Source organism: Pelobates fuscus, chromosome 9 (assembly GCF_036172605.1).
Source record: "Pelobates fuscus isolate aPelFus1 chromosome 9, aPelFus1.pri, whole genome shotgun sequence".
NCBI lineage: Eukaryota > Metazoa > Chordata > Amphibia > Anura > Pelobatidae > Pelobates > Pelobates fuscus.
In genome coordinates, this window is record NC_086325.1 from 17,077,440 (window position 1) to 17,096,143 (window position 18,704).

An 18,704-nucleotide genomic window follows, 5' to 3' on the forward strand; every position below is an offset into this window, starting at 1 on the left:
GTCTCTCAGCACCATTTATCCAATGAACTAACATTGGATAAATCCCATCTCTTTACCTGCTCTAATATTTCACAAGCTCATCACCTGCATCATCAATTATCCTGATGCAATAATATGTTCCTGCCAATTTTCTCTCTAGGTAGAAAGGCCAAAACAAGAATAAGTCAACAGCAATTTTCTCAAGTGGCTGTGGCGGGTGAAGGAACGCCAGAGGGTGGTCTGAGTACATTAAAAGAAGAGGAGGAATTATGAAATTCCTAAAAACTGCTCCTCCCCAACCTGACCCTATAAAACAGGTCTGTTTGTAGCACAGAGTGAAGAATAGAAGCTGAGACAAGATGAGGCTTTTTCTGATCATTGCTCTGTCTGTCTGCCAGGCCAACGCTGCCTCGCTGGTAAGTGCTTACATTACAACGCTGCTACATACTCCCTGCTTCACCTAGATCATTTTATTATTATTATTATTATTTTATTATTTATATAGCGCCAGCAAATGCCATAGCCATGTACAATGGGATCTACTTACCTGCCGCGGAAATGTATCCAAAAACGGATACAGAGGGTTTCTCTACACTTTATCTGAAATGTTGATCTCTAAATATTATTTATACATTCTGTTTTGCTATTTATCATAGAGAAATGTTATTTACACATGGTGATGGATATATATTTTATTGTTTTAGGTGTTTTTCATTATAATTTACATGTTTGGTGGTTTTTGTTACATTTATTTTGGTGAAGATTTAGGTTCTGCTACATCATAGTATTTCGTGTTTAAAGACGCAATATCTGAACTGGAAGCATTTCTGGAGAATTTATCCATTTCAGACATTATGACTTTGAATTTGAAATTCCCGTTTAATTCTCACTTTAGTTAATAACCCATGTATTGAGCAAGAACTGGTGCGAATCCAAAGTGGGTTTCACATTTTAGACCCAAATAGTTGAACTGAAAACATTTTGGCCGAAAATTTGGGATTTCTCACCAAGAGAATTTTTGGAAATTCAAAGTGAATTTTAAAATAAATTAGTCAAACTAGAAGTGTTGTCGACTTAGAGAAAATTAGAATTCAGTTATTTTGGGCTTACAATCCTCACTATAATATAATATATATAAATAACCCTATAGAAATTCACCTTAAATTCACACTTATGTGAATAACCTGGCCGGACCCCTGCCCTCCTCCTTTAATTTGGGAATTTATTAAACCTGTGGTGCTAGGCTAACCAACAAATAAGCCAGGGATTGTATTAATCAAACAGTGAATTGTGGAGAATTTAAACAAACAAACAAAAAAAAAAAACACGTTTTACCAGGCTACAAATGGTAAAAAAAGAAGAAAAAAGAGAGAAACCAGAGAATTTGTCTATTTTGTTAATTTTGCTGAAATTGACATTATTTCCCCAGTTCTCTATTTTGTCCTGCCTTTTGCAGATACATTTCTCAGATTAACGCAATGTTTAGTTTAGTGAACTGATCCTTCGGTTTCCATCAATCTTATATTTTTAGTTGGCAATTTTTCATAAAAATTATGGTTTTTATTCACTAAATTTGTATTATGGGAATTTACAAACAAAGTTAACAACTAATGAGATGGGAAACTTACTCAAACATATGACACATGACGCCTGTTGAATCCCTCCAGAATTTGAAGAACCTGGCCAGGAAGGTGGAGGTGATGGAGTTGGGTGAAATCTCTTATACTGAGCTGGACTTTGAACTGCTGAAGTTAGAAATAAGAGAGATGGAATCCTTAGCTATCCAGCTCAGAGCTTCCTTCAATGGATCTAGTGCTTTAATGGAGACTCTCTTTGAAAAGGTGCGTGAAACAATTCAAAATATAATACAAAATGTCAAGGAAACCATAAAGCACAGGTCTATTTAAAATGACCAACATGTTGCATAATGTTTAACTTTAATCATTTCATACCTTGCAGATCCAAAACATATCCATCATGGTGGACCAACTGGAATCACATGATAAGAACAACGTCCTTGCAGTGAAACAAGAAATTGCCTCCTTACGGAAACGCTTGGAGGACGGTGAGAAGCACCAAGATAATCCAGCTGTCCCACCTGTCCCCTACAGTAAGCACAAAATTATCACAATGTCAGAGCTTTTTTACAAAACATTTTAGCCTTTACTTGAACATAAAACCATGCACCCAAATATTTACACATACATATACAATCACTAGATTTGGAAATTCACTTCAGTCCAAACTGCTATTCATCTAAATTTTGACTGATCAGGTTGTGACGGACCGCCTGCCACCCCAACTGGGTGCTTCCGTCAATTCATGCTTCTAGTGCTCACCGAGTATATCCAGCCATCCACCAGACACCATCAGCACTGCAGTCCCCCATTCCAGCGTTACAGCTTGACTGGGGTCTCGCTGTCTTCCACCCACCCTGGACCTAAGACCAGGCTCCAGGTTCCCTCCCCTCTGCCTGAAGCGCTTCAGACTAGGTTTTTTGCTTTCTTTTGGATCAAAAGCAAAAACATATGTGAGGAAGACTGAACTTGATGGACGCAAGTCTCTTTTCAGCTATGTAACTATGAATAAAGTACTGTTAGTAACTCAATTATCTCCAGGCAGAAAAACTAATTTTTCACATAGTTCAAATGCAGTCAGAATGGTCGAACTGAGCCATTCGTGCGCACAGTCAGTGTGTACAGCTGGTTCGGTAGATCCCTTATAGCCCCGGTGGTCTCGCTGACTTCCACCCACCCTGGACCTAAGACCAAGCTCCAGGTTCATGTGGGTGAACCTCTCTTTCCCCAGATAGTGGAACAGGAACAAGCTCTTACATGAGCTTAGTGATTATTCAAGGGAGTATTAAGAGCATAGCAATCCCTTGTAGCTGTTTCCCCGAATAAGAGACAGAACTCTAGATTGAGGGTGAAGTAGAACTGAAAGGTTTATTGAGCAGGCTGCTTTTATACAGTGGTTTCAGGCCAGAGGAGCACCCCCTGGACCTTGTGGGGCACGGGAATACAAGATACTTAAATCAATCAAAACAATAGCACAAGGAACGACACTCCCATACACAGTACACATTCCCTCCCCTCTGCCTGGGAGATAATTGAATAAAGTACAGTAAGTAACTCAGGCAGAAATATTTTTTTCCCCAAAGTACAGAAACCCCCCAAAACACAACATATACAACTTACATCCCCAGATAGCTCTGATCTGGGTGAACAACATATCCAAAAATCACCCAGATCAGAGCAGGGGTTCAGGAAATTCCTGAAAGTCTCTTTTTGACCGACCGCAAGCATGGCTTTCATGCCCAAAAAAGTTCCAGGGATTTAGGCTGTGCAGCCGGTCTATTTCACATAGTTCAAATCCAGTCAGAATGGTCGAACGGAGCCATTCGTGCGCACAGTCAGTGTGTACAGCTGGTTCGGTAGATCCCTTCTGTGGGTTAATCCAGCCTCTAGTGGGTGTCTCACAGCCAATAGAGGCGCTTTCACGATTCTCACTGTGAAAATCACAGTGAGAAGACGCTGGACCAGTGGCGGATCAAGGGGGGGAGGGGGCAATTTCCCCCCCCCGAGATTCTCCCCTGCCGGCTAATGCAGGGCTGACATTGTGCAAGTGCTAGCGCTGCAATGTGCTTGCAGACCGGGAGGGAGATCAGAGATCTCCCTCCCGGTCTGCAGGCACTGTGCTGACAGCTAGCAGGGAGGGAGTGAGAGAGGACCCGGGAGCTCAGCCTGCAGCTCCTCCGGGTCCTACTCTCGCAAGCATGGAGAGTTGTCGCAGTTACCACAGCAATGCTCCAAATCTCGTGAGAGTGAACTCTAGCCCTGGAGCGCGGGCTAGAGTTCACTCTAACCACTGGGACCACCAGATTTTCCCCACCGGACATTGTCTGGGTCCCGGTCACCGCACTGCACTCCTGACTGTAAAACTGCGAATGGCTGGTTAAATCTGTTATGGTTCCTTTTATCGCTCCATCTGTTACTTGGATAACTGTGGGAATTCTAAAGATAATACATGCCGACGAGCGCGAGGGGACGGCCGCTCCGCTTTTGCACCCTGCTCCATCTTATGCTGTGCTGGTGCCTCTGTGCGACCAGTGCCTCTTCCTCCAAACTGCACACGTCACTCGCATGACCTTGATTTCATGTGGGGTCTAGGACATCATCATCCTCCATATCATCTTCCACCCACTCCTCAACCCTGCCCTCCTTGCCGGTATGCACACTGCAGAAAGCCACAGCAGTTGGCACCTGTGTTTTCCAGCATGTAAAGTCTGCAAAGGACATATGGAAATTGTTTTAGAATTGTATCCAGGCAACAGTTTTCCCTATAAACTGACCTCTCAGTTTGACATGTGAGGGTATTGCCCCAGAATAACAATATTGTTGAAGTACCTCTTAGCTATTGATAAGGAGGTGAAGGGGCCGATCATGAAACCTTGTGCTATTTCTGTGGAAAGGAGAGCGTCTGTGGCCTCTGGGTCTAGGCAGGTTGATAGGAGATTGGGGCATTCCAGCGTGCCTGAGGGAATGGCTACAAGACCCGTGAGAAAGCCCTGGGTGAACCCTGTTAACAAATTTTCCACTAGATGTCTACTTGGATGAGTTTTCAAGTAAAAAAACAGGTTGTCGATATTAATGTCGGTTAGTCACTTGTTAGGGGACAACCTGGCCGGGCACATGGTCTTAGTGTGTGCCCTGAAGCAGATAGAGCAGATGTGCAACAATCTACAGGCACTGAAGCTGCAGGAACCTGCATTGAAATTGTTGGACACCTGAGCTTTCCCTAGAAAAGAGATGGGCCTACCCAGTTTATCCCGCTGACCACCCTCGTGTTTATTGTGAGCAGTGGAAGTGGATTGAGGGGTGGGAGTGGGGGTGGATGGATCAGTCACCGAAGGGCACAAATCAGCCAAGAGAGTTGAAGAATTAAATATGGCACAAGACGGGGGCCTCAGACCAGCGAAGTGGTGACAGAATAATTCTGTATCCATCTGACACCAGTTAATTCTTATGTTAAATTGTTTCAGACGTGTCGCCGCTTTCGCTGATATCGATTTATGATAGTCATAAAAAGATGAGCCCCCGTACGTGATGCTGAAATCCACCACTTTATGGAGATAAAGGTCCAGTTCCTCTCTCCTGTGAGGATATACCGAGCAGATGACATCACGGTATATCCCAAAAGTCAAAACGAAATTGGGAATAGATAATTTTTTGTTGAGCCTAGGGTCTCTGGTTTTAAGAACCACCGAAATATCCCCAAAGTTATAAGCCCTGTTCTCCAGCACGTATTGGGAAGCTATAAGCAATGACACCAGACACACGTCCTTCCCATCCAGGATTTCTTTCCTAATGGAGTCTGGGACGGAGTGAGCTGGTGACACAAAAGGAGACGTATCTGAGGCAGGAGCTAAAGGGGGAAGTATAGGGGCGGGTGTTGGTGCCATAGGTACTGCTGGGGTGAGGGCTGAGAGGTCAGGAAGGTTACCTGGGGAGGCAATGGCACTCTCCACCTTGCTTAACTGCTGTTCAAGGTCTGCAGGTTGGCCAGGATTGCCGCAAGGGTGTCCTCGGTGGCTGTGCCAGCGCCAGATGGTTGACCTTGAGAGCTAGTGCCTGGCCTAGGCTCAGGGGCCTGGTTGGTCAAAAGTCTGTAGAGTTCCGCCTTACGAGCCGTAGCAGGAAAGGGGATGCCCCTAAGCCTAAGTTCAGTTGTAATTTTTGGAATAGCCCATGTAAAGGATTTTCCTATACTCACCTGTGTGCATTCGGTTATATCCTCTCCCTGCTGTTTAAGTACTTTTGGACGTTTCGTTTTAACTATGTGTTCGGGAAATGTATTCCACCACCCTGGGTAGCAATCAGAATTTGGAACATTGAGAAAACCGCAACTTAATTAAGTGCTTCTAGGTGGCCGCCATTCGGCATACGAACACGTGTCGAGAACAAAGCATGGCGGCCATCTTAAATCTCCCGAATGCGGTCAGCGGGACTTACGTGTGAATTGCCTGAAACTGTTTTCGGCATGGCAACCACGCGAACGTCCGGCCATTATGGAAGTCCCAGCTGACTACTTTTCATTCAACGTATCAAACCGGCATTCGGGAGTTTTAATCTACCGAACAAGGGGAGCTTTCTCATATAACAAGCTGCAACATTCGTATGGTAGTTCTCGTGTAATTAGGCACGAATGGAGACCGGCTCTTGCTGCTGATTTCATGGAACTGTAAATCAGATACCACCACATGGCGAGCCGGTCAAACTTCCACACGATGCGACACGGAAACTACTGAACGGATTTTCGTGAAATTTGGATATGTGACTCCCAGTATCCTCAGCTACCCAGGGATGTGATTGTTATATTTGTATGTTGTGCAGAAAGTACTTTTCTAAAAATGTTAAAAATTGTAATGTTTCTGGCCAGCAGATAATTGAGTTTAGTATGTTGCTGAAACTCAATTATCTAGCCTGGTCCAGAGGAGGAGTCTGCTATTGTATAAATTGAATGCCTGTTGCTTCCAGTAAATCAGTCTTGTGCCAGCATTAAGCTTTGGCTCATGTGTGGATTATTTGACGATACCAGCGATATTTGTTCCTGTGGATTATTGGCAATATTCTACTATTGGGTAAAAGGGAATATTGGACGGTGATACAGTTTACTACCGTCACAGTCCATGCTCTCAAAGACGTAGAGGTAGAAGGGGCGATAGATTCGCCTGGAGACCCGGGTCTGATAGGAGTGAATGGTATCTCATCTGTAGGCAACTTGTCAATGGGAGCTGTATCTTGAGACATTCTAGAAACTAATTAATGAATTGGATTTAGTAGGGGCGTATGAGAAAATGACACAAAACGGGGGGGGGGGGGTTGGCAGGGGGGGTTTCTCAGGTGAACTGGACTGTAAGGCTATTGCCGACGTGAAAAACTTAACGTTGACTAGTGACAGATGAGGCCCTACTAGTGCCAAGTGGCGGTGAGAGGCTCTATCTATGATTTGGCCGAGGTAAGTACTTTGCCACAGATGTGGTTGCAGGATGTTGGCCTCTCGGTGACATGGAGAGATGGGCGATCTGTGGATATCAAAGAAATTTTTTTAACAGAGCTAAGATTAACTTGCACATAAAGGAATGGTATAATATTGTGTGATTAGTAATTTCACGGTAAACATCCAAGTAAGTAAGATTGCAGCTGCTGCTAGAGTTTAGTGCAGGCAAGCTACATATAATATATAAAGAACCAGACAATACCATAAAAAAACACTAGGTGGCGATAACAGCCCACTAAACTTGGCCTGTGAAACTGACACAAGAGAAACAATAATGGGAAGCATGAATGAAAGTTTACAAATAGTGATGTCGCGAACAGGCCATAGACTTCAATAGGCAGGCGAATTTTAAAACCCACAGGGACTCTTTCTGGCCACAATAGTGATGGAAAAGTTGTTTCAAGGGGACTAACACCTGGACTGTGGCATGCCGGAGGGGGATCCATGGCAAACTCCCATGGAAAATTACATAGTTGATGCAGAGTCTGGTTTTAATGCATAAAGGGCATAAATCACCTAACATTCCTAAATTGTTTGGAATAACGTGCTTTAAAACATCAGGTATGATGTTGTATTGATCAGGTAGTGTAAGGGTTACGCCCGCTTCACAGTGACAGACCAAACTCCCCGTTTAACGCACCGCAAACAACCGCAAACAGTCCATTTGCACAAACGCAAATTCCCCATTTGCACAAGGTTGGATACCAAGCTAGCCATGTCCCGTTCCTTGTCCTCAATGATGTCATTGAAGGTCTCTTCCTCCACCCAGCCACGTACAACACCAAGGGTCCCCTTGACAACAAGCCTCCTGGGACGCCTGCTGTGTTTGGTCTTCCACCTCCTCAAAGCCACCTTCCTCCTCTGACTCCTCTTCTTCAGACTCCTCTCTCTGCGTTGCCTCTCTCTGTGTTATTATATGGTGTGTTAAGTAGTACTATTCCTATCAGTTTAATCCCTGTTACGTCCCCTATCAGGGGACGTGTATATAAGGCATCGATTTTAGGAACCGGGAGATGGAAAAAGATGCTTGGTCGGTCCTCCTACTTCAAATTTGGGGCACTGCGCGTGCAATCTAATGTGCCACCAGATAGGAGTGGTGTGTTAAGTAGTACTATTCTTATCAGTTTAATCCCAATGTCACGACTACTAGTGTGGTCCAGCACGCAGAAACTGTGTAAACATATACATAGGCAAGAAAAGGAAAATAAAAGGACAGAGCGTAAACCGGACCTTAGAATGGCCGGACTAATACGCTAGAGACAGAGAATGGTCAAAGGGAAAGCCGAGGTCAAGGAAGCCAGAAAATACACAATACAGTTTACACAAGCCAAGTCAGGGAAACCAGAATTCAGAATAACCAGTGAAAAGCCAAGATCAGGATACCAGGAAATCAGATTCACAATGATAAAGCACTTTCAGGAAACCAGGAACAGGAAACCACGACAGGGCAAGGTACTGGGGTGAGCTAGGGATTTAAAAATCACACGGCGGGCCGGCAGCCGCGACACCCTGTTACGTCCCTCTCATCAGGCCTTTTTTAGTCGAATGTATCGCCCACTGTCAGTCCCTTCGGGATCCATCCCTCATTCATCTTAATAAAGGTGAGGTAATCTAGACTTTTTTGACCTAAGCGACTTCTCTTCTCAGTGACAATACCTCCTACTGCACTGAAGGTCCTTTCTGACAGGACACTTGAAGCGGGGCAGGCCAGAAGTTCTATCACAAATTGGGATAGCTCAGGCCACAGGTAAAGCCTGCACACCCAGTAGTCAAGGGGTTCATCGCTCCTCAGAGTGTCGATATCTGCAGTTAAGGCGAGGTAGTCTGCTGCCTGTCGGTCGAGTCTTTCTCTGAGTGTGGACCCCGAAGGGCTGTGGCGATGCGTAAGACTTAAAAAGCTCTGCATGTCCTCTATCAACAACACATCTGTAAAGCGTCCTGTCCTTGCCGGCGTGGTCGTGGGAGGAGGAGGATTACTTTCACCTCTTCCCCTGTTAGATTCCCGTTGTGCTGTGACATCACCCTTATACGCTGTGTAAAGCATACTTTTTAATTGATTTTGGAACTGCTGCATCCTTTCCGACTTGCCATAATTCGGTAACATTTCAGGCACTTTCTGCTTATACCGGGGGTCTAGTAGCGTGGACATCCAGTGCAGGTCGTTCTCCTTCAGCCATTTTATACGAGGGTCCCTCAACAGGCACAACAGCATGAAAGACCCCATTTGCACAAGATTGGATGCCGAGCTACTCATGTCCTGTTCCTTGTCCTCAGTGATCTCACTGAAGGTATGTTCTTCCCCCCAGCCACGTACAACACCACGGGTACCAGATAGGTGACAACGAGCACCCTGGGATGCCTGTTGTGGTTGGTCTTCCTCCTCCTCCTCAAAGCCACATTCCTCCTCTGACTCCTCTTCCTCACAATCCTCTTCCAGTGTTGCCGCAGGTCCAGCAAGCGATGCTGATAAGGCTGTTTCTGGTGGTGATGGTGACCACAACTCTTCCTCTTCACGCTCATCTATGGCCTGATCCAGCACTCTTCGCAGAGCACGCTCCATGAAGAAAACAAATGGTATGATTTCGCTGATGGTGCCTTCGTTGCGACTGACTAGGTTTGTCACCTCCTCAAAAGGATGCATTAGCCTACAGGCATTGCGCATGCGCGTCCAGTAACGTGGCAAAAAAAATCCCAGCTTCGCAGAGGCTGTCCTAGCACGCCGGTCATACAAATAGTCGTTAATGGCTTTTTCATGTTGGAGCAGGCAGTCGAACATTAAGAGTGTTGAATTCCAACGTGTCGGGCTGTCGCAAATCAAGCGCCTCACTGGCATGTTTTTTTTGCCACTGGATATCGGAAAAGTGCGCCATGGCCATGTAGGAACGCCTGAAATGGCCACACACCTTCCTGGCCTGCTTAAGGACGTCCTGTAAGCCTGGGTACTTATGCACAAAGCGTTGTATGATCAGATTACACACATGTGCCATGCACGGCACATGTGTCAACTTGCCCAAATGCAATGCCGCCAACAAATTTCTTCCGTTGTCACAAACTACTTTGCCGATCTCCAGTTGGTGCGGAGTCAGCCACTGATCCACCTGTGCGTTCAGGGCGGACAGGAGTGCTGGTCCGGTGTGACTCTCTGCTTTCAGGCAAGTCAACCCCAAGATGGCGTGACACTGCCGTATCCGGGATGTGGAATAGTACCTGGAGAGCTGGGGGGGTGCCGTTGATGTGGAGCAAGATGCAGCAGCAGAAGAGGACTCAGCTGAGGAGGTTATGGAAGAGGATGGAGTAGGAGGAGTAGAGGAGGTGGCAGCAGGCCTGCCTGCAAGTCGTGGCGGTGTCACCAACTCCTCTGCAGAGCCACGCATTCCATGCTTGGCAGCCGTCAGCAGGTTTACCCAATGCGCAGTGTAGGTGATATACCTGCCCTGACCATGCTTTGCAGACCAGGTATCAGTGGTCAGATGGACCCTTGCCCCAACACTGTGTGCCAGACATGCCATTACTTCCTTTTGCACAATCGAGTACAGGTTGGGGATTGCCTTTTGTGAAAAGAAATTTCGGCCGGGTACCTTCCACTGCGGTGTCCCAATAGCTACAAACTTTTTTAACACCTCAGACTCCACCAGCTTGTATGGTAAAAGCTGGCGGGCTAAGAGTTCAGTCAAGCCAGCTGTCAGACGCCGGGCAAGGGGGTGACTTTGTGACATTGGCTTCTTACGCTCAAACATGTCCTTGACAGACACCTGACTGTGAGCAGATGAGCAGGAACTGCTCAAGGCGAGAGACGGAGGGGCGGATGGTTGAGAGGGGGCAAGGAGGACAGCAGTGGTTAACGTGGCTGAAGATGCTGGACCAGGAGGAGGATGGCGGCTTTGAGTTTGTGTGCTGCTTGTACTCATGTGTTGATCCCATAGGCATTTGTGATGTGCGATCATGTGCCTTCGCAAAGCAGTTGTACCTAGGTGGGTGTTGGACTTCCCACGACTCAGTTTCTTGGCACAGGTTGCAAATGGCATCGCTGTTGTCAGAGGCAGACACACAAAAAAAATGCCACACTGCTGAGCTCTGCAATGACGGCATTCTGGTGGTGGCAACAGCATGCGTTGATTGGCGTGCTGTCTGGCTGACCCCGGGTGCCGATGCATGCTGTCTGACTGTGCCACTAGCTCCTTGCGACGACCTCCCCCTGCTTCCAACTCGTCTCCTCCTCCTCCTCTCTGTCTCCCCATCTGAACTTTCCCCCTGTTCTTCTTCTCTTCTAGCGGGCACCCACGTGACATCCACGGATGCATCGTCATCATCAACCACTTCACTTTTATCTGACAACTCAGGAAAGTAAGCAGCAGCAGGTACAACATCATCATCATCACACTGTACGTGTGTAATGCTGCCTGACTGAGACATATCCCTGTTATCTACATCCTCTGGCAATAATGGTTGCGCATCACTCATTTCTTCCAACTGATGTGTAAATAACTCCTCTGACATACCAAGTGAAGCGGCTGTGGTGCTAGTGTTGGTGGCGGCGGCAGGCGGGCGAGTGGTAACTTGAGAGGTGCCCGAAGCTAAGCTGGAGGAGGATGGTGCGTCAAGGTTCCGAGTGGAAGCTGTAGAAGATTGGGTGTCCTGTGTTAGCCAGTCAACTATGACCTCAGAACTTTTCGAGTTCAGGGTACGTGGCCTCTGAACACTGGGCATTATTCTAGGGCCAAAGGGAATCACAGCACCACGACCACGACGGCCCCTGCGGGGTGGCCTGCCTCTGCCTGTCATTTTTTTTTCGATTAGTGGTACTATGCGTGCAAGCTACTGTGACAACAGATATGAGTGGCACTGTGCAGTGGCAGAAGTTGGCAGAGTAGACGCTGTAGGCCTGACACACACGCTTACAGACAACTAACTGCTATTCAATCTATTACAGTCAAAATTGTATTGTTTTTTTTTTTTAATGTACACTACTGTTACACTAGATATGAGTTGCACTGGTGTGACACTGTGCCCTGGCAGGCCCTGAAACGCACACGCATGAAGGAAACTGACTGCTATTATGTTACAGTCAAAAAAGTTTAGTTTTTTTTAAATGCAAGCTATTGGGACACCAGTGAGTGAGTGGTGGCACTGGGCAGGCCCTGAAACGCACACTCGTGAAGGAAACTGACTGATATTATATTACAGTCCAAAAAGTTTAGTTTTTTTTAAATGCAAGCTATTGTGACACCAGTGAGTGAGTGGTGGCACTGGGCAGGCCCTGAAACGCACACTAGTGAAGGAAACTGACTGCTATTATATTACAGTCCAAAAAGTTTTGTTTTTGTTAAATGCAAGCTATTGTGACACCAGATATGAGTGGTGGCACTGGGCAAGTGTGCACAGTATACGCTGTGAGCCTGACACACACGCTGGCAGACAACTAACTGCTATTCAATCTATTACAGTCAAAATTGTATTTTTTTTTTTTAATTACACTACTGTTACACCAGATATGAGTTGCACTGGTGTGACACTGTGCCCTGGCAGGCCCTGAAACGCACACGCGTGAAGGAAACTGACTGCTATTATCTTACAGTCAAAAAAGTTTTTTTTTTTTTTTTTTTTTTTAAATGCAAGCTATTGTGACACCAGTGAGTGAGTGGTGGCACTGGGCAGGCCCTGAAACGCACACTAGTGAAGGAAACTGACTGCAATTATATTACAGTCAAAAAAGTTTTTTGTTTTTTTTTAAATGCAAGCTATTGTGACACCAGTGAGTGCGTGGTGGCACTGGGCAAGTGGGCACAGTATATGCTGTGAGCCTGACACACAGGCTGGCAGGCAGGCAACTGCAATTACATAAAAAAAAAAAAAAAAAAAGCTGACTGATGTTTTAGCCCTAAAAAGGGCTTTTTGGGGTGCTGTCCTTACAGCAGATATCAGATGAGTCCTTCAGGACTGTAGTGGACACTGAATACCCTAGCCTAGCTATCAATTTCCCTATCAAATCAGCAGCAGCTACACTGTCCCTCCTCTCACTAAGAATGCAGCTTCACAATGAATGTAAAATGGATGCTGTCCAGGAGGTGAGAGAGTCTGGGAGGGAGGGTCTGCTGCTGATTGACTGGAATGTGCCTGCTGACTGTGAGGTACAGGGTCAAAGTTTACTCAATGATGATGAATAGGGGGTGGACCGAACAGCGCGATGTTCGCCAGGAACTATTCGCCAGCGAACCGTTTGGGACATCACTATTTACAAATAGTAGCAATATGCCGTGCACACTATAGTAAATTATGGCATCCTTTATACACACAGTATAGTAGCATAGCCTCCGCTATAACAGCAGAGGCTAACCCAATGCGGATTTACATGCCCCTATTTACAAGTGTATTGTTTTTTGATCGAGGGTAGCAACGTACCGCGAACCTACGAGTCCGTGGGGAGGGGGGGGGGTCCAGATAGATGTACAAACAACTGACCGCCTAGACACCGTAGTGGATTGTCCCCGGTAAAGATTACCGCCATGTGCGTTCTGGCCCCCGATAAGACCACAGAGCGGCGTGAGAGGACCGGAATGTACTGTAAGTATGACTCACGGTTTAGCAGTCTGGAAGCCGGACCGCAGATAGGATGGAGGATTCTGCCGGAGACTGCAGCTGACAGACAGGACACCCGAACAAGAAGTCAGGCAAACCGGAAGTAGATCAGGAACACTCGAACTTGAACGTCAGAGGTGAGTAGGGGCTGGGAGTTTAAGTAGGGGACTTACTCCTCCCACAAATTCAGGCCTAATGGCCTTTCTACATATATAGATATATTACTACTAATAATATATATATATATATATATAATTTATTTTATTTATTATTGTAACAAAGTGATTGGCCCATTTTGTAACCCTTTTATTTGCCTGATATTGGTTTCTGAATCTAGTCTTCAGGACCAACATTCTGCTGAGCCAAATCAATATATGGTTGAAACTAACAAACACACACAACACAAACACAAATAGATTTACCTATCTTCTGGTTTATTGACCTTTTACCCACAGTACTTCATACTTCCCAACTCCGCCGTCCCACCTTGGTGGGGGGGTGGGAGATAAAGGGGGCGGAGAAGTGATGTTATTGCGTCACAAGCCCTGCCCCCAAAGAGTTAAACCAGCCTCAAAAATGGACAGGTCCATCTGAGATTATGGTAGATGAGCCAGGAGTGAAATCACATCAGAATACATGTCCATCACACAGGTCAGCCCACTGAGGGCAGGACATGCAGGGAGCACCATTTCAATGCTCCCTGCCTGCAAGATCCTAGTTCCCTGAACATAGCGCAAGCGAATCTAAGAAAGCGCTCATGACATGACTGTTGGGGACAGTTCCCTTGTGTCCTCAAAAGCTGGACATCAGTGGCTGATGTAGAATTATTTAAAAATCTTTATTGAACTTGTACTGAATTATTGTACTAACTCCATTTTAACCTCACACTGTGACAAACCCTCCATTTTAATCCATTTTAAACTACATTACATGACAGAATTTCCCAGTACATTTAATACAATGAACAGAGACTGTATTTTCTATAAAGACATAGCTGACTCCGGAATTATTGAATCTCCTGTAACATGCAACAAAGTATAACCAAGGCCAGAGCCAAGGCCATGAGAACACTGTACTAATGAAATGTTCTATTCATAAGAGAACCTTGCACCTGACCACAAGACCTGACATCACTGACTGTGTAAAATGACGCTCAAGCCCCCCTTTCCACCGAGTAAAACTCATGCTGGGAAAGATGGCGCCTGAGCCTTCTGTCCACACCCGTGTCCAGAACAATACCACCTCCCGGTGGGAGGACACCTAGCTAGTCACTCAAACCCCTGAGCCAATTAATAATATTGATGGGTGGACACTGATATAGTCACATAACATTTAATCCAATTAATGATGTTTATTTGTTATTATCTGATATTCAATGATGATGTCATCTTGCCTTTAAAAGGGCCTGCATAACTGTTTTCCAACCAGATGCCATTATATTTTCTGAACTCCGCCGTCCCACCTTGGTGGGGGGGTGGGAGATAAAGGGGGCGGAGAAGTGATGTTATTGCGTCACAAGCCCTGCCCCCAAAGAGTTAAACCAGCCTCAAAAATGGACAGGTCCATCTGAGATTATGGTAGATGAGCCAGGAGTGAAATCACATCAGAATACATGTCCATCACACAGGTCAGCCCACTGAGGGCAGGACATGCAGGGAGCACCATTTCAATGCTCCCTGCCTGCAAGATCCTAGTTCCCTGAACATAGCGCAAGCGAATCTAAGAAAGCGCTCATGCCATGACTGTTGGGGATAGTTCTGTGTGTCCTCAAAAGCTGGACATCAGTGGCCTAAGGTGGGACAGGACACGAATATCCAGACTGTCCAACCGAAATTGGGATTGTTAGGAGGCGTGGTACATTCATGCTGGTCTGTTTACAAAAACATCTTAGAGGAGAAACCAAGTGTGAGATAGCAGTTTGTGGCTACCATAGAGAATAATGAGAGTCATAAACCGCTACTTAGTAACTGTCTTTAGGCAGCAGTTGTTAATGCTCTGTCGCTACTGGTGAAATCAATAAACAGCTGTACTTACTAACAGTGGTGGTTAACACTTTAGCAAATAGTCAAGCAAACTATGACATGGGTTCAGTCAATTGTTTTAGAACATATAATATATATATATATATATATAGTTAACCACTACACTACCAGAATAAAGTATAAACCAAAATTGGCCTTTTTATTCATTTATCATTTTAACTAGTTAACCTGATGGCTGACTAGTGAGTGCTGGCAGGCAGTGGTGTATCCTGGTTTTGTGCTGCCCTAGGCATCCACTACACACACACACCGCATCCACTACACACACACACACACCGCATCCGCTACACACACACACACTGCATCTGCTACACACACACTGCATCCGCTACACACACATACACACACTGCATCCACTACACACACACACACTGCATCCACTATACACACAAACCGCATCCGCATACACACACACACTGCATCCACTATACACACACACACCCCCCGCGCGCCACCCCCACCCAACCTTTACCCCGCCCCGCATTCTAAATACACACACACACATTCACTGACAGATACGCATACACTAGCTAACAGAAACACACACACTAACAGACAAACTCACATCAGTAACAGACAAACTCACACTCAGTAACAGACAAACTCACACTCAGTAACAGACACTCACTAACAGACACTCACTAACAGACACTCACTAACAGACACTCACTAACAGACACTCTCTCACTCACTAGCAGACACAAACTAGCAGACACACACACACTAACATACACACACACTCACAGGCAAACACACTAACAGACACACACTCACTAACACACACACAAACACACTCACTAACAGACACACTCACACTCTCACTAACAGACACACTCACACTCACTAACAGACACACACACTCACACTCACTAACAGACACACACACACTCACACTCACTAACAGACACACACACTCACACTCACTAACAGACACACACACTCACACTCACTAACAGACACACACACTCACTAACAGACACTCACAATAACACTTTTTTTTTTTTTTTTTACTTTAACCCCCCAGCCTCCTTACCTTTGGGAATGCTGGGAGGGGGGGGGCTTCTTTTTTCCCTGGTGGTCCAGTGGCTTTTTTTTTTAACTTTAACCCCATCAGCCTCCTTACCTTTGGGAATGCTGGGGGGGGGGGGGGGCTTCTTTTTTCCCTGGTGGTCCAGTGGCTGCTGGGCGGGCGGCGCTGGTGGGCGGGCGGCGAGGGAGCACTTCCTTTGAGCTGTCTGCTCAGCTCCCTCGCGCGCCGCACATTGAGGCTGGGAGGCGGAGCCGGAATATGACGTCATATTCCGGCTCCCAGCCTCACTGTGCGGCGCGCGAGGGAGCTGAGCAGACAGCTCAAAGGAAGTGCTCCCTCGCCGCCCGCCCAGCAGCGCCGCCCGACCGCCCAGCATGTCTGTTAGCCGCAAGGCTAACAAGACATTTGCCTTGGGCATTTGGGGGGGCGGCTTTTTTTGCCGCCCCCTGGAAAATGCCGCCCAAGGCAAATGCCTTGTTTGCCTCGCGGCTAATACGCCCCTGCTGGCAGGGGCCACATAATTAAACCTTGCACCACCTAGAGTTTTTTTTGCTACTTGCTCATTGACTGTTAAAAAGAATTCTGAAAATCGATTCGGCCAAATCACATTTTTTCAAGATGCACAAGTCTAGTTAATGCTACCAAGAACAAGTGATGGGAATTAAAAATGTTTAAGTGCAATAAGAGTGTCAAGCTATAATGTCCTCATTTACTATTGTATACCACCTTTCTATCTACAGGAATTCGAAACATCAGCAAACCATTTGTGGTGGAGCTCAACTATTTAGGATTTGCCTATAAGTTTGGAGGTTGGGGCAAGGATTCAATGTTAGGGGCCGATCAGGATATCCACTGGGTGGCCCCTCTGACTACGGATGGGAGATCCATGAATAGTATACGCTTCTACCCTTCATACGATGATCTCCTGCTCTACAAAAATCCTACAGACAAGGTCCTCACTAAACCTATAGCATACAACAATATTGACTACTGCAGCAGTGGACAAGGTGGTGGTGTGATCATGTTTAATGAATCCATGTACTACAACTGCTACAATACCAGGGACCTCTGCAAGTTTAATACAAAAACAAATGCAGTGGAGTGTAAAACGCTCACAGATGCCACATTCAACAACCGGTTCTCTCATGCATCCAATAAGTGGAAAAACATTAACTTGGCTGCCGATGAAGATGGTCTTTGGGTGATTTCTTCCACAGAGCAGAATGGAAGAAATATAATTATCAGTAAACTTAATTCAACCTCCATGATAGTAGAGAAGACTTGGACTACCTCCCAAAACAAGCTTGGAGTTACCAACACCTTCATGGTGTGGGGTATTCTATATGCAACACGGACTCTAAACGTAAGGAGGGATGAGATCTTCTACATGTATGACACCAAGACAAGTACTGAAGGGAAGCTGAGTATCCCCTTTGACAAGATGATGGAGAACATTCAATGTCTGTCCTACAACCCCAATGACCACAAGCTCTACATGTCTAATGATGGCTACCTGGTCACTTATGATGTCAACAACTTCAAAAGATAATCGAATAGAATGACCTCCATAAAGATCAAGTAACTACGAATCCCTGCCAGATTGCCCTAAAGAGCTTTAAACTGAGAGTCTAAACTATATCTCTCCATTTCTCTGAATCCCCATCCAGTTCTGTTCTCCTGCATAACACAACATCCACAATGAAAATGTAATATTTTTTTATCAATACAGCAGGTTAAATAGAAATGCATTATTATTTTGTATACAAAAGCAACAAAATTAAATGTTTTTAAAAAATTAAAACAGACTCATATTTCACCAACTGTAATGTGACAAAAATTATATTTTAAATCATTAAGACATTTGATGAAATGAAAAATACTTGATAAAACCACACAGTTTGTGTTCTCCTGACTGGTAGATTAGTGGCAACATTGCTGCCGTTCTGATTCTGTAAGATCTGTCCTGAAACACTGATGGGAATTAATTAAACTTGGTTTGTAAATTGTGAATGTTCTTA

General features: G+C 45.6%; 1 protein-coding gene across 1 annotated transcript; it reads left to right on the forward strand.

The window, feature by feature from the left end:
* The first annotated feature begins 315 nt into the window (after positions 1 to 315).
* On the forward strand, positions 316 to 18,443 carry LOC134573468 (olfactomedin-4-like). Its single transcript, XM_063433235.1, has 5 exons — positions 316 to 395; positions 1,647 to 1,820; positions 1,939 to 2,093; positions 5,938 to 5,951; positions 17,427 to 18,443. The coding sequence occupies exons 1-5, from the start codon at positions 339 to 341 to the stop codon at positions 18,233 to 18,235; spliced, it is 1,209 nt and encodes a 402-aa protein (XP_063289305.1). The 5' UTR covers positions 316 to 338; the 3' UTR covers positions 18,236 to 18,443.
* The last annotated feature ends 261 nt before the right edge of the window (positions 18,444 to 18,704 follow it).